Source organism: Hoplias malabaricus, chromosome 12 (assembly GCF_029633855.1).
Source record: "Hoplias malabaricus isolate fHopMal1 chromosome 12, fHopMal1.hap1, whole genome shotgun sequence".
Classification (NCBI taxonomy): Eukaryota; Metazoa; Chordata; class Actinopteri; order Characiformes; family Erythrinidae; genus Hoplias; species Hoplias malabaricus.
The window spans coordinates 40,276,744-40,288,770 of NC_089811.1; the positions used below are offsets into that span (position 1 = coordinate 40,276,744).

The 12,027-nt window shown below is 41.3% G+C and overlaps 1 protein-coding gene and 1 long non-coding RNA gene across 3 annotated transcripts; one reads left to right on the top strand and one right to left on the bottom strand.

Moving 5' to 3' along the window:
• Positions 1 to 6,272: 6,272 nt before the first annotated feature.
• On the bottom strand, positions 6,273 to 10,263 carry twist2. The gene is made up of 2 exons (XM_066640954.1): positions 9,529 to 10,263; positions 6,273 to 6,881 (listed from the first exon to the last, which is right to left on the bottom strand). Exon 1 carries the CDS (start codon positions 10,080 to 10,082, stop codon positions 9,594 to 9,596), a length of 489 nt encoding a protein of 162 aa, XP_066497051.1. The 5' UTR covers positions 10,083 to 10,263; the 3' UTR covers positions 6,273 to 6,881; positions 9,529 to 9,593.
• LOC136663975 (uncharacterized) lies at positions 10,230 to 11,768 on the top strand. 2 transcript variants are annotated; one of them, XR_010795052.1, is made up of 3 exons: positions 10,230 to 10,708; positions 11,138 to 11,220; positions 11,448 to 11,768. It is a non-coding gene; the product is annotated as an uncharacterized lncRNA (long non-coding RNA). The 2 variants fall into 2 exon arrangements; XR_010795053.1 differs by having other exon boundaries at positions 11,474 to 11,768.
• The last annotated feature ends 259 nt before the right edge of the window (positions 11,769 to 12,027 follow it).

A 12,027-nucleotide genomic window follows, 5' to 3' on the forward strand; every position in this document is an offset into this window, starting at 1 on the left:
AGGTGGCTGAAGAATATTGTAAAACTATTGAGAGGGAAAAAAAAACAAACTGAAATGCAAACAGGTTGCAGCCTTGGGAAGCCACTTCGGTGCAGTGGTAATTTCCCCTGGCCTCCACATGCATTCCTTCAGTCGCATTCACAGCCACCTTTACAACCACTTTAGTGTTCTTAGCTCATTTTCTTGTCCAGTTTGATTCCACCTTCGAGAGGGGGTTCAGCTGGTGGGGGCCGGATAAGGAAATTCTTGCCGTGCCCTGGGACGGGGGGGAAAGGTGATGTCACTGGCAGGTTAGACTGCTATCCCCTCGAGGACTCTGGAAGACATAAGTCCACGCTGCAGCTGGGAGAAAGGCAGCTTCACTGGGGGAGAATAATGCAAACTATTCTGATCTCAGTGTCAAAGATCCAATAAAATCGAATCTCAATGGCACAGACTGATTAACTCTCTCCACGTGTATAAAACCTGTAAGATGAAGTCTGTGATGAATGGCCGCACTGATTTGAAATCAGAACTCTTACTCTGGAAGAATTTATACATATAACCTCTGTTCTTTCAGCTCCGTTGACTTTCTCCAGACCACACACCTCACTGTCTTCTTATTTACTCCTTGCTCTGCCTCGGATCTGGGGCCTGGAAATCCCGCAGGTGATTTCCTTTTCTTTCCATTACAACCCCCTGCTGAAGTTTAGACCTGTTTACAAATAATGTAAACATACTCCGTCTGGTTGTACACCTGCAATCCCCAGCTAGACAGCTTGAGCCAAACAATCTAAATCAGTACTGTGCCAACGCAAGCCTTCCACCTGCCAATAGAGCCGTATGTATAAACGCATAACACGCAACGCAGAGGTTTCAGCCATTTGTTTTTAAAGCGGTTAAATGTAATCCTGTATGAGGAGATATTTGTGCTCTATCCTACAGCTGATGCCCATTGGTAGTCTTTAGAGCATCTGGGGCACACAGACAGCTGGAATTGTTTTGCTTGAACAGATAAACAGGAAAACGTTAAATCAGGTAAGTAACTGACCTTGTATCAGTTCTAGTTTTTAATATAAAAATAAATGTGATTATATCAGTGAAGAGTAGGTTATTCTGGACACATAAAAAGATCCGCTGAGACTCACTGATGTCCCTGTGTATCCAGACATGGCTTTACCTCGTCTGGCATGATGAATCACCACCCAGTACTTCCAGTGAGATTTTATTCCCTGGTTAAATAAGTGACATTTGTGATCCAAAACTAATCGACTAACACCCGTACCTGAACTCTCTAATGCACTCGATGCTGAATGTAATCAAATCCTCACAGCAATATTTAAGCATCAATTGTAAAAGCCTCCCAGAAGAAGAGAAGCTGTTACTGGACAAACACCCTATTATTCCCTTGATTTCAGAAGATCACAGGCCTCGTTTGCTGTAATATTAGCGCTTTCGCCACGTCACACATTTGCTTCCCTCCGTCTTAGGGATTTTCCAGTAGAACTGCCAGACCTCTGAGTCCAGCACCAGACCTTGAGATACTGAAGGGAGTTGTCTCTGATGGATCAAAGAATTGAGAGATCCTGAATCTGAGGACTAAAGATATGGCCACTGTTCCAAGCCGAATCAGTTTCATCCTTGGAAACTGAAGATCGAGGTTATTGGATCCTATCTGATTTTTTTTGCGTAGCATTGCAGGAATTCTTTGCGATGTACTGGCTATGACTAAAAAGATGTGGGGTTTTGCAGCACTGTGGCAGGAGAATGTGCTCTGCACCTGTTTAAAGCTCTTAAGTGTCCAGAAGAGGTGACACATGGGTGTGGATGACATTAGAAGCCGTGCTAAAGAAACTGTGCTGTGGCGGTTAGCGAGATCATTACATAACCACGGTTTTCAGAAATAAACTCTTATGTTTGCCAGGACAGATATTTCAGCAAGATCAAATCCTGATTAAGCCTAAGCCTAGACTATCAGGAACTTCTAATCATGACCATTGTAACTGCAGTGGTCCAAGGCTTGGCTTAACGCAATGGAAAAGAGTAAATCTTACTCGCAGCTCTGAACTCCCGAGTGCAAATCCCAGATTTGAAAAAATGCCGTCTGCACCCAAACAGTGTTGAATACGTCCAACAATGAGCCATCGTGAATTCGGCTGTACGTGCACAATTCTTTACTGAACCTATGGCCTAGGGCTGGTGTCTCAGGGATGAATTAAGCCTAGTCTTAGACTCAACTGAAGCATCAGTGGTGATTCACCTTTGGAAATTTCTTTAAGTTTAGGCTTAAATTTAATGTAGGTCTGGGAGGTAGTGCAGTACATTGTCAGTACATTTTTGCTTACCACAAGTTAAAAACAGTATAAATGCACCCTCAAAGGAACAGTAATAGCCTTAAGGTCCAACTGTGTACCTCACACGATATTTACTTTTCACCGGGAGATGTGTATATTTGTATGTTTATATAACTAAAGTAGAAAAGGGAAATTAGAAGCTTTAACTCAGTTAGGACATGGTAATATGACGTTTGTGTAATCAGGACTGGACTATTTTACAAATGTGCTCTGTAATTAAAGGTGTAGAATATGCAACTTTCAGAGTCCCACCTCAGTGACTTCAAAGGTAGTATCTCAATAAGGTCTTAGTGCCTTTATTTCTGAGAGTATTTCTGGGTGAATAGTCTACATTTTCCCAGTGCAGTGTGGAGGGAATGTGGAGCTATCTGAGATTCAGCCACAGTTATTTATTTCTCTGTTACTGTACAGGGCCCATTTACAAACTATGCTATAAATGTGGGGCTAAGAATGGTAGGGCCTTTTTAACTCAACGTGGCTAACGTTCATTACTTTTATTACAGAAGCAGAAGGAAAGCAAGCAACACCAAACTGATCAAGAAAGTAACAACCCCCCACTCCGCGGCCCCGCGTCTCTACAGTCAGATTGAGACTGGATTTCTATTGGATGGCTCACGGCGAAAACCTTTACTTTATCCCTTTTACTGCGAATTTCAGTTTTGTTGCTTTTTCCGTTTGATTTTACGGGAAACATCTGGACGATCGCAGTGTGGAGAAACCAGCCTCTGATCACTGCCTGCCCTCCTGCCCGGAGTAATGAGACATTATCAGCCACACACACCCACCCACACACACACACACACACACAAAACGAGACTGAGGCGTCCAGTTGTGAGCAAAAGTTTGGGCACGCCTGGTGTAATTACTTTATGCTGATTTTCAAAGTGAATGGAGACCCACTGCACACAGAACACACTTCTGCACCTCTGAATGCAGGCTTCCTGTTTACCTGCTGACTTTAACACATTGGTGAAAAATAAAACATTAAATGTGGACTGTGCAAAAGTAATGGCACGTTTTATATTTTCTGATCATTTCCTAAAAATGTTAAACTTAAAATTAAATGACTTAAAAATGTTCGGATCCTGAAAAAGCACAACACTCTAAAATATTAAAATGTGATTTGAACCCAGAATAAAGTAATCATTTGTATTTATTACTAATTTACTTGTTTTCTAAAGGCACCGGGCACTAGAATATCAACAGGAGGTCAGAGGTGCTCAAACTATTCCCTCACCCCCCCAGTGACTGAACATAAGCTTTTTACACTGAACAAAACTATCTGCAGACTTTCATCATCCACAATTAGCAACAGCCATAGACTGGAACAGGAACTGTACATTGGGCTGATTTTTATCAGAGCAAAATTCCATGTAAACAGTTTCAGGCTTTGCAAGTGTGGCTTTAGGTTGGAGAGAAAAACTATAATAATCAGGGTCTGAGTGAGTGGGGGCTGAGCGAGGAGTGTTTTGCTTGTTAAAGGGTCTCCCCGCAGCCTGAACAAAACCCTGTGAAAACCAACGGCCTCCACTTTTTCGGTTAATGTAGCTGCGTGTACGGCATGTGGTCTTATCCAGAGCGACTTGAAACTTTAATGATCTTACAAAGGCACACAGAGCTTTAGAGCGTACGAGCCTTGCACAAGGACACTTATGATTATAGCGTTCCTGCCCAAGCTGGAAATCGAACCCTAACCTGTTGAGTGGAGAGCAGCAAGCAGTGATACCCACAACACCACACCAACCACTGCACCCTGGGTGAGTCCCAAGTCTTAGTGTGCTTGACAGAGACCGAATTTTTGCATCTACAATATACAGGTATAAATTTAAAGGTATCATTTGAAGGTGGTTAAAAACTGTTGTTTTCTTGTTCAGAGTTTACAGGGAAGTATACCTTAGAGAAATACATTTTGAGAGCTTAGCAGCCCTTGGCTCTTTTATTTTCTTGTCTGACACCAATATTATTATATTAGCAATGACATAGCCAGATAGGTATTCATGTCCCCAACACTGAGGAGGCTACGAGCTGAAGGGTATAATTTCTGAGATGATTCTTAGGGTAGGTGATCCTGAGCTAAACTCAGAGTAAACTCTGAGGCAATTGTGTGCTGAGGAGAATGAACTCTAGTGCGATTGTGAGCTGAGGGGAGTAAACTCTAATGCGATTGTGAGCTGAGGAGAGTAAATTCTGAGGTGATAGTGAGCTGAGGAGAATAAACTCTAGTGCGATTGTGAGCTGAGGAGAGTAAACTCTGAGGCGATTGTGAGCTGAGGAGAATAAACTCTAGTGCGATTGTGAGCTGAGGGGAGTAAGCGCTGAGGCGATTGTGAGCTGAGGAGAGTAAACTCTAAGGCGATTGTGAGCTGAGGAGAGTAAACTCTGAGGCGATTGTGAGCTGAGGAGAATAAACTCTGAGGCGATAGTGAGCTGAGGAGAGTAAACTCTGAGGCGATTGTGAGCTGAGGAGAGTAAACGCTGAGGCGATTGTGAGCTGAGGGAGTAAACTCTGAGGCGATAGTGAGCTGAGGGGAGTAAACTCTAAGGCGATCGTGAGCTGAGGAGAGTAAACTCTGAGGCGATTGTGAGCTGAGGGGAGTAAACTCTAAGGCGATTGTGAGCTGAGAGAATAAACTCTGAAGCAATTGTGAGCTGAGTGGAGTAAACGCTGAGGCGATTGTGAGCTGAGGGGAGTAAAATCTGAAGCAATTGTGAGCTGAGGGAGTAAACTCTGTGACGATTGTGAGCTGAGGGGAGTAAACTCTAAGGCGATTGTGAGCTGTGGGAGTTAACACAGGCGATTGTGAGCTGAGGAGAGTAAACTCTGAGGCGATTGTGAAGTGAGGGGAGTAAACACTGAGTCGATTGTGAACTGAGGGGAGTAAACTGAGGTTATTGTGAGCTGAGGCAATTGTGAACTGAGAGAGTAAACTCTGAGGCGATTGTGAACTGAGGGGAGTAAACGCTGAGGCGATTGTGAGCTGAGGGGAGTAAACTCTGAAGCAATTGTGAGCTGTGGGAGTAAACTCTGAGGCGATTGTGAGCTGTGGGAGTTAACATAGGTGATTGTGAGCTGAGGGGAGTAAACGCTGAGGCGATTGTGAGCTGAGGGGAGTAAACTCTGAGGCGATTGTGAACTGAGGGGAGTAAACACGGAGGCGATTGTGAGCTGTGGGAGTTAACACAGGCGATTGTGAGCTGAGGAGAGTAAACTCTGAGGCGATTGTGAACTGAGGGGAGTAAACACTGAGGGGAGTAAACTGAGGTTATTGTGAGCTGAGGAAAGTGAACTCTGAGGCAATTGTGAACTGAGAGAGTAAACTCTGAAGCAATTGTGAGCTGTGGGAGTGAACACTGAGGCGATTGTGAGCTGAGAGAGTAAACTCTGAGGCTATTGTGAGCTGAGGGGAGTAAACTGAGGTTATTGTGAGCTGAGGAAAGTGAACTCTGAGGCAATTGTGAACTGAGAGAGTAAACTCTGAAGCAATTGTGAGCTGTGGGAGTGAACACTGAGGCGATTGTGAGCTGAGAGAGTAAACTCTGAGGCTATTGTGAGCTGAGGGGAGTAAACTGAGGTTATTGTGAGCTGAGGAAAGTGAACTCTGAGGCGATTGTGAGCTGAGGAAAGTGAACTCTGATGTATTTGTTAGAATGAAGTGATGTCATGGCTGTCTAAATAGATCACTTCGGCATGCTCTCTTAACCGGCTGAATGTCAGTGGAACACTGATTAATTAGACAGCTGCCTATGTAGACAGTGATTAATAAGGCAGTGTAATAAACAAAGAGATATATAAGCCAAATTCTTTTGCAAATGTTAAAGTAACCATATTACACTTTGTTTTAAAAGTCCACCTTGTTTCTGTGTATGAATCATAGCTCACATTTCAATGGAATTGTTCAAAAAATAAGTTTTAATAAATAAGCACAATGTAAAGGACGGAATCTGAAAACATCCCAAAGGCAGTGATCCATGCAGCATACTTAAAGAAAGTAGCTATTGCTCGCTCTTCTAAATTGCATCAGTCGCCCTTAAAAATCAAAAAGCAGACGATACTCACAGGTAGCATTATGTACAATACTTTTCCATTTTCATATATATATATATATATATATTTATAAACTCTTCTATTTAAAGTTTAAAAAAGAACTATAGTTTCATTAAAGATAACAGATGGCAGTCCTGTACCACACTGGAGAATAACTCAGGAAGAAGAAAGGAAAGGTGTTATTGGCCCACACTGGAGAAGAGGAGTAGCACTTTCTCTTTGCTTTGTGTGAAGATAAAATCCTCTGTTCCTCTCGTTTAGGAAAATGTTTTTTTTTTTGTTTTGTTTTGTTTTGTTTTTAATGTTCCTCTTGTTTTAGGGAAGAGTATAAAATGTTCCTCTGGTCTAGAAAAGAGTGTAAAAATGTTCCTCTTATCTGGTGATAAATGGTGATAAAAGGCACTTCAGGGAATAAACAGAATGAGTCTTGGCCAAGTCTCTGAGGTTTATAGGTTCTTCAAGAATTCCTTTGGTGTCTTCATATAATAGTGGAAGTAAACAGTCTGGAAGAGAGAGATTAAAAAAAAGAGAGGTGAGTAAGTACGTACAATCTCGACGGATCAAGATATAACACAAGGAGACTCTTAAATACCCCTCACTGTGTATGTGAGCATATAAAAATCATAGTGTTTTCTTAAGCACACACTGTGTACACAGTCATAAAACCTCATCCTATGGGAAACCTTTAATGACTTAGGCCTGAATTTGGGTTCAGACTTAAAGGGGAACGCCACACTATTTCAGAATTTCTCCTAAAACAGCTCCAGTAAACGTACAAATATATATCAGGCTTCTAGGATTAATATGTACAATTAATAATAATAATAATAATAATAATAATAAAAATAAAATAATGGCACATTTGAACACTTTTTTTATTTAACGTTTTCCTACTCGGCCTTATTCCCACAACTCTACGTTAAGTCAAAGCTTTAAAGAAATAAAATAAAATAAAAAAGTGTGCTGTATAAAGGTCTTGACATGTCTTTCTTTGAGGGAGCTTTGACTAAACCCTTCAGGCATCTGCTCCCCATCATCACCACTGTGAATGACTCTGAAGTTCCTCTGATGAAATGGTTACGTTTACGTCTGAACCACGTTATTATACACAACGTCTAGAAATCAATTCAAAATGCAATTCCCTTTAAACTTCCTGCGGAGCAATTGAGGGGAAGGAAAATGTCATGGATCCAGAGGAAGCAGGTGTTCAAAGCAGGAAAAGAAATGTTCAGGTATATTTACAGTTCATGAACAAATACGCAAACTAGTGTTTCACAAAAGGATATTTTTTTAAAGAATATTCAGGTTAACCACAGTCTATAAATAATAGTTGCATTTCTATTACTTCTTAATAACACGTGTTATATGATTACAATTTGTTCCCACTTCCTACAACAACCAACTCATTGCAACATAGTTATATTTGTACGTAAGTGTGTTGTGTTTAATATAATTACAGCCTACTATTCACTTTGATCATTCTTTTTTTATATATATATTATTTGCCGTAAACAGATAGTATTTTGTAATTAGATTATAGATTAGAACTTGGACGGATGGTCAGTTCAATAATCCTCCGTTTACTGTCACTCCAGCGACGTTTGAAAGAGACTGTCCTCGTTAATAATCATCACTGAAACTCAGTAAAAATGTACCAGACTCAACCCCAGATTAGAACATTTGAATGTGTCTGGGCAGAGTTTATATCATTTCAGTCATGCGTCTCTAGTCTCGAAAGGCAGAATGTTCTCAGCAGCTGTTGATGTGAAAGTAGCAGTTTTTGAAGACCACACTAATAGTGTTTTACGGTTCTGTACGTTTACTGTACTGTAGTTGACCTGGTACCTTTTCACTAATTATTCGTATAGGTTTTTACTAAAAGCCTTTTTAATACGGATTGTAGGATTCAAGTCGTGAAGTGCCCTTCTGACTTCAACTCTCTCCCTATGGGGTCTGTGTATTATTCTCGGAAACTTAAAATATCTATTTTCTCTCAGAGTTTTCTGAGAGTGTAACGATACCCTTCAGAGGAGAAGAGTTCTCAGTCTGACTCTAATGTCCACTGCAGTCAGAGCAGTCAGTAAACGAGACCCTCGCTGGGCTTTGACTGTGTATCTGTCACGTTGTGTGACACAGAGCAGAAGCAGAAACTGCACATCAACAACACTGCCTTTACTCTCCCAAATCTCTCAGCTGTGTTTAAAGGATACTGAGCTCCAGTGGCCACATCATCACCATCAGAGCTTTGATGACCCTTGAGATATATCACTTTCCATCTGTTTTTTATTATTATTATTATTATTATTCTCACAAATTGTAAGGGATAATCCCATAATTAGCAAAAGATGCGAGTAAGAAAATCCTATGCTGCAGATACTTGTTATTATTATTAAAAGAAAATAATAATTGTTGTCATAAGCATATTCACTGTTATTAGCATATGCTAGTATTATTATTATTATTAATGTGTGTATATGATAGATATCCTCACTGATTTTCTAATTCAATTTAAGTCCAAACCTTCTCCAGACGGCACTCACACTTCCGCACATTTTAAGGAACATTTAATGTTTATTTACTGATTTATTTGGTTTAGTTTGAGGGTAAATCATAAAGTGTGGCCTCCGTTTAATTTAACCTTTCATTTACCCAGACAAGTCACTAACAACACGTTCTTATTTACAACGGCAGCCATTCATAGGCCATTCGTATTTAATATTTCCTTTAAACAGTTTCTGTTTATTTTAAAGAAACTGAATATAATAATTTCTCTAAAAGGGTGTGTTCTCTGACCTTTTATTTCTAAAATATGAACCAAATCAGTTCGTCTGAGTCAAACTTTACACACGACTCTTCTTATATAAATGTATTTATCAATTTGGAATGAATATTGCCTTTATATTGCAGATCTATTAGTGTATTTTATTATCATTAATATTAATGTTATTTCAATGTGTTTCTTATATTATTGTGATGATAGTATGATTATAATAATTATATTAATAATATTAGTAGTTGTAGTGGTAGCAGAAATGTTGTATCTGTGGTGCTGTGTATATAATAATAATATTGCTTCATCTGTGCAAAGGTTTTCCACTGTGTTGCTACAGTGCAGCTGTGATAACACCAAACACACACACGCATACCCACCCCTGCAGCAGCAGCAGTCTCTCTCCCTGTCTGTCTCTCTCTCTCTCCCTCTCTGTCTGTCTCTGTTAGTGCGAGGCGGACATGGACCAGGCGCCCTCCATCCTCCACACGGAGAAGGCGTAGCTGAGCCGCTCGTGCGCCACGTAGCTGCAGCTGGACATCTTGCTGTCCATCTCGTCGCTCTGCAGCACCTGGTAGAGGAAGTCTATGTAGCGCGAGGCGAGCTTGAGGGTCTGGATCTTGCTGAGTTTGTCGGAGGGCAGCGTGGGGATGATCTTGCGCAGCGACGCGAACGCCTCGTTCAGCGACTGCGTGCGCTGCCGCTCGCGCACGTTGGCCAGCACGCGCTGGTTCTGCAGCTCCTCGTAGGAGTGCGCGCGGCTCGGGTTCGGGCTGCCGGAGCCCTTCGCGCGCTTGGCGGAGCTAGGGCTGCACGCGTCGCCGCGCTTCTTGCCGCCCGAGCGCCTCTTGCGCCGCTGCTGCCTGTCCGGCTCCTCCTCGCTGGTCACCGCGCTGTCCACCGGAGACACGGGCGAGCTCGAGCTCTCCTCCATCTCTCTCTTCAGCACGCGCACAAGCTCCACGCGCGGATCCGTGACTGCAGGATTGAACTTAGATCCACGAGCACAGAAAGCGGAGCGCAGTGTTTCAGGTCTCTGCGTGTGCGCGCGCACCCGTGTGACGTGTATGCGTGTCCCGCTCAGAAAGCGTGAACAGTGAACTCGGAAAAAGGTCTCCCGGTCGCGTGTGTGTTTTTGGGGAGACTCTGGTCCGCAGTGGGGTGTAAATAGCTGAAGGAGGAGGCAGCGCGCGCTCTGATTGGCTGATCACAAACAGGAGGGACCAGTGTTGAGTTACATTCAACATCACAGAGCACAGTCACACACGCGTCTAAAGAAACTCCACACACACACACACACACACACACACACACACACACACACACACACACACACACACAGGTCTTCTGTAAAACACACTCTCAGAAACATGTAGGGGACAGGTTCCTCAGTCCCTCAGGAAACACTGCCCAACTCTGTCGCCCAATGGGTACACAGTGGACACCCACGCTGACTGTACAGCAGACAACAACAGAGGGTCCAGTCCGAGTTGAAGCTGCTCAGTGGAGGAGCACCAGCCGAGTGACAGCCCAGTGCCCTGTCTCTGAGAGTGCAGAGAAGTGAGATTACATTACACCACAATACTTTACCCTCCATTACATTTATATTAAACAGGAACTTTTAATTTCTCTGCTAAACACTCATTTACACGCCTGGTAATTATTACTGGCACTCTACTGTATATTATAATTATTAATTTATGATTAATTATTTATCCAGTTATTTATTTTGGTGGTCGTGCTGCTGCTGTATTGACAACGGCAACAAAAATAAACAAAACATGACACGGCTATAAATTATGATGATACAAATCGACGTAAATAATAGTAAATAAAAACAATAATTTATTAATGATTAAACCTGTTATAGTAGCGGTAGTATTCATTTATTTATAATTTATATTTACATTATGGTAATATATTACATTGTTGTTATTAAATAATTCGTTAATTAATGCGTTCTTGTCTGTAAATAATTATCCACTTCAGGGTCACGGCGGGTCAGGACCCAGCCCGGAAGCACTAGGCGTTAGAGAGGAAGACAACATGGACCAGTCGCCAGTCTATTACAGGTAATTATCTTATTAATTATATATGGTTATTTAATAATAATAGCAATAATAATAATAATAATAATAATAATAATGTGTACTGTTTATAATAATTATTATTACATTTATTGTTGTTGTTTTCATAACTTAAACGTCAAAGAGTAATTTATTCTCACCAGTGCTATTTTTTTAATTCTCGTGATAATAATATTTTATTCAATTAATTTAAAACGCGACGTGTTTTGAAGGTTCCATCATTTTCGTTTACACTCAGTGTCGCGGCAGTGGTGTAAGAGACATTTAACGTTAACTCCCGCTGTGCTCCTGAGTCCCGCGGTCAACCCTGGTGTTGCTGTATGACGTCACGTTCCTACAGGTTTCCCGCTCAGCGCACGTGGTTCTTGTTAACGGACGTGGCGCGGAAGGTGAGAGAGGTCTACTCTGCAGTTTTGTGTTGAGCTGTTTCATCCCTAAGAACTGGACGAAATGGACTGTTTGATGTAGATTAGTTATTTAATATTGCTTCTTCTTCTTAATAATAATAATAATAATAATAATTTTATATGTGTTTGTGTGTGTATAATTAATGTGTGTGTTTGAAACGTGGCACAAATATTTGAAGGAAATAATGCATAATTTATTCTCTTGAAAATGTTTGAAAATTTAAACTCAGTGTTAATGTTTTGTTCCTGCGCTGAATTGTTATTTCAGTGAAATGAATGCTTCAATAAACTACAGTGAATAGTTTCCGTAACGTCCATAAATATCTTCGTGTTATTCCAGAAAGTGTGTAAGAAAGGATGGCAGCCATTTTCAAACCAATAAATA

Bases quoted from the DNA above. Each gene is read 5' to 3' on its own strand.
- twist2 (XM_066640954.1), bottom strand. From the start codon at position 10,082: ATGGAGGAGAGCTCGAGCTCGCCCGTGTCTCCGGTGGACAGCGCGGTG.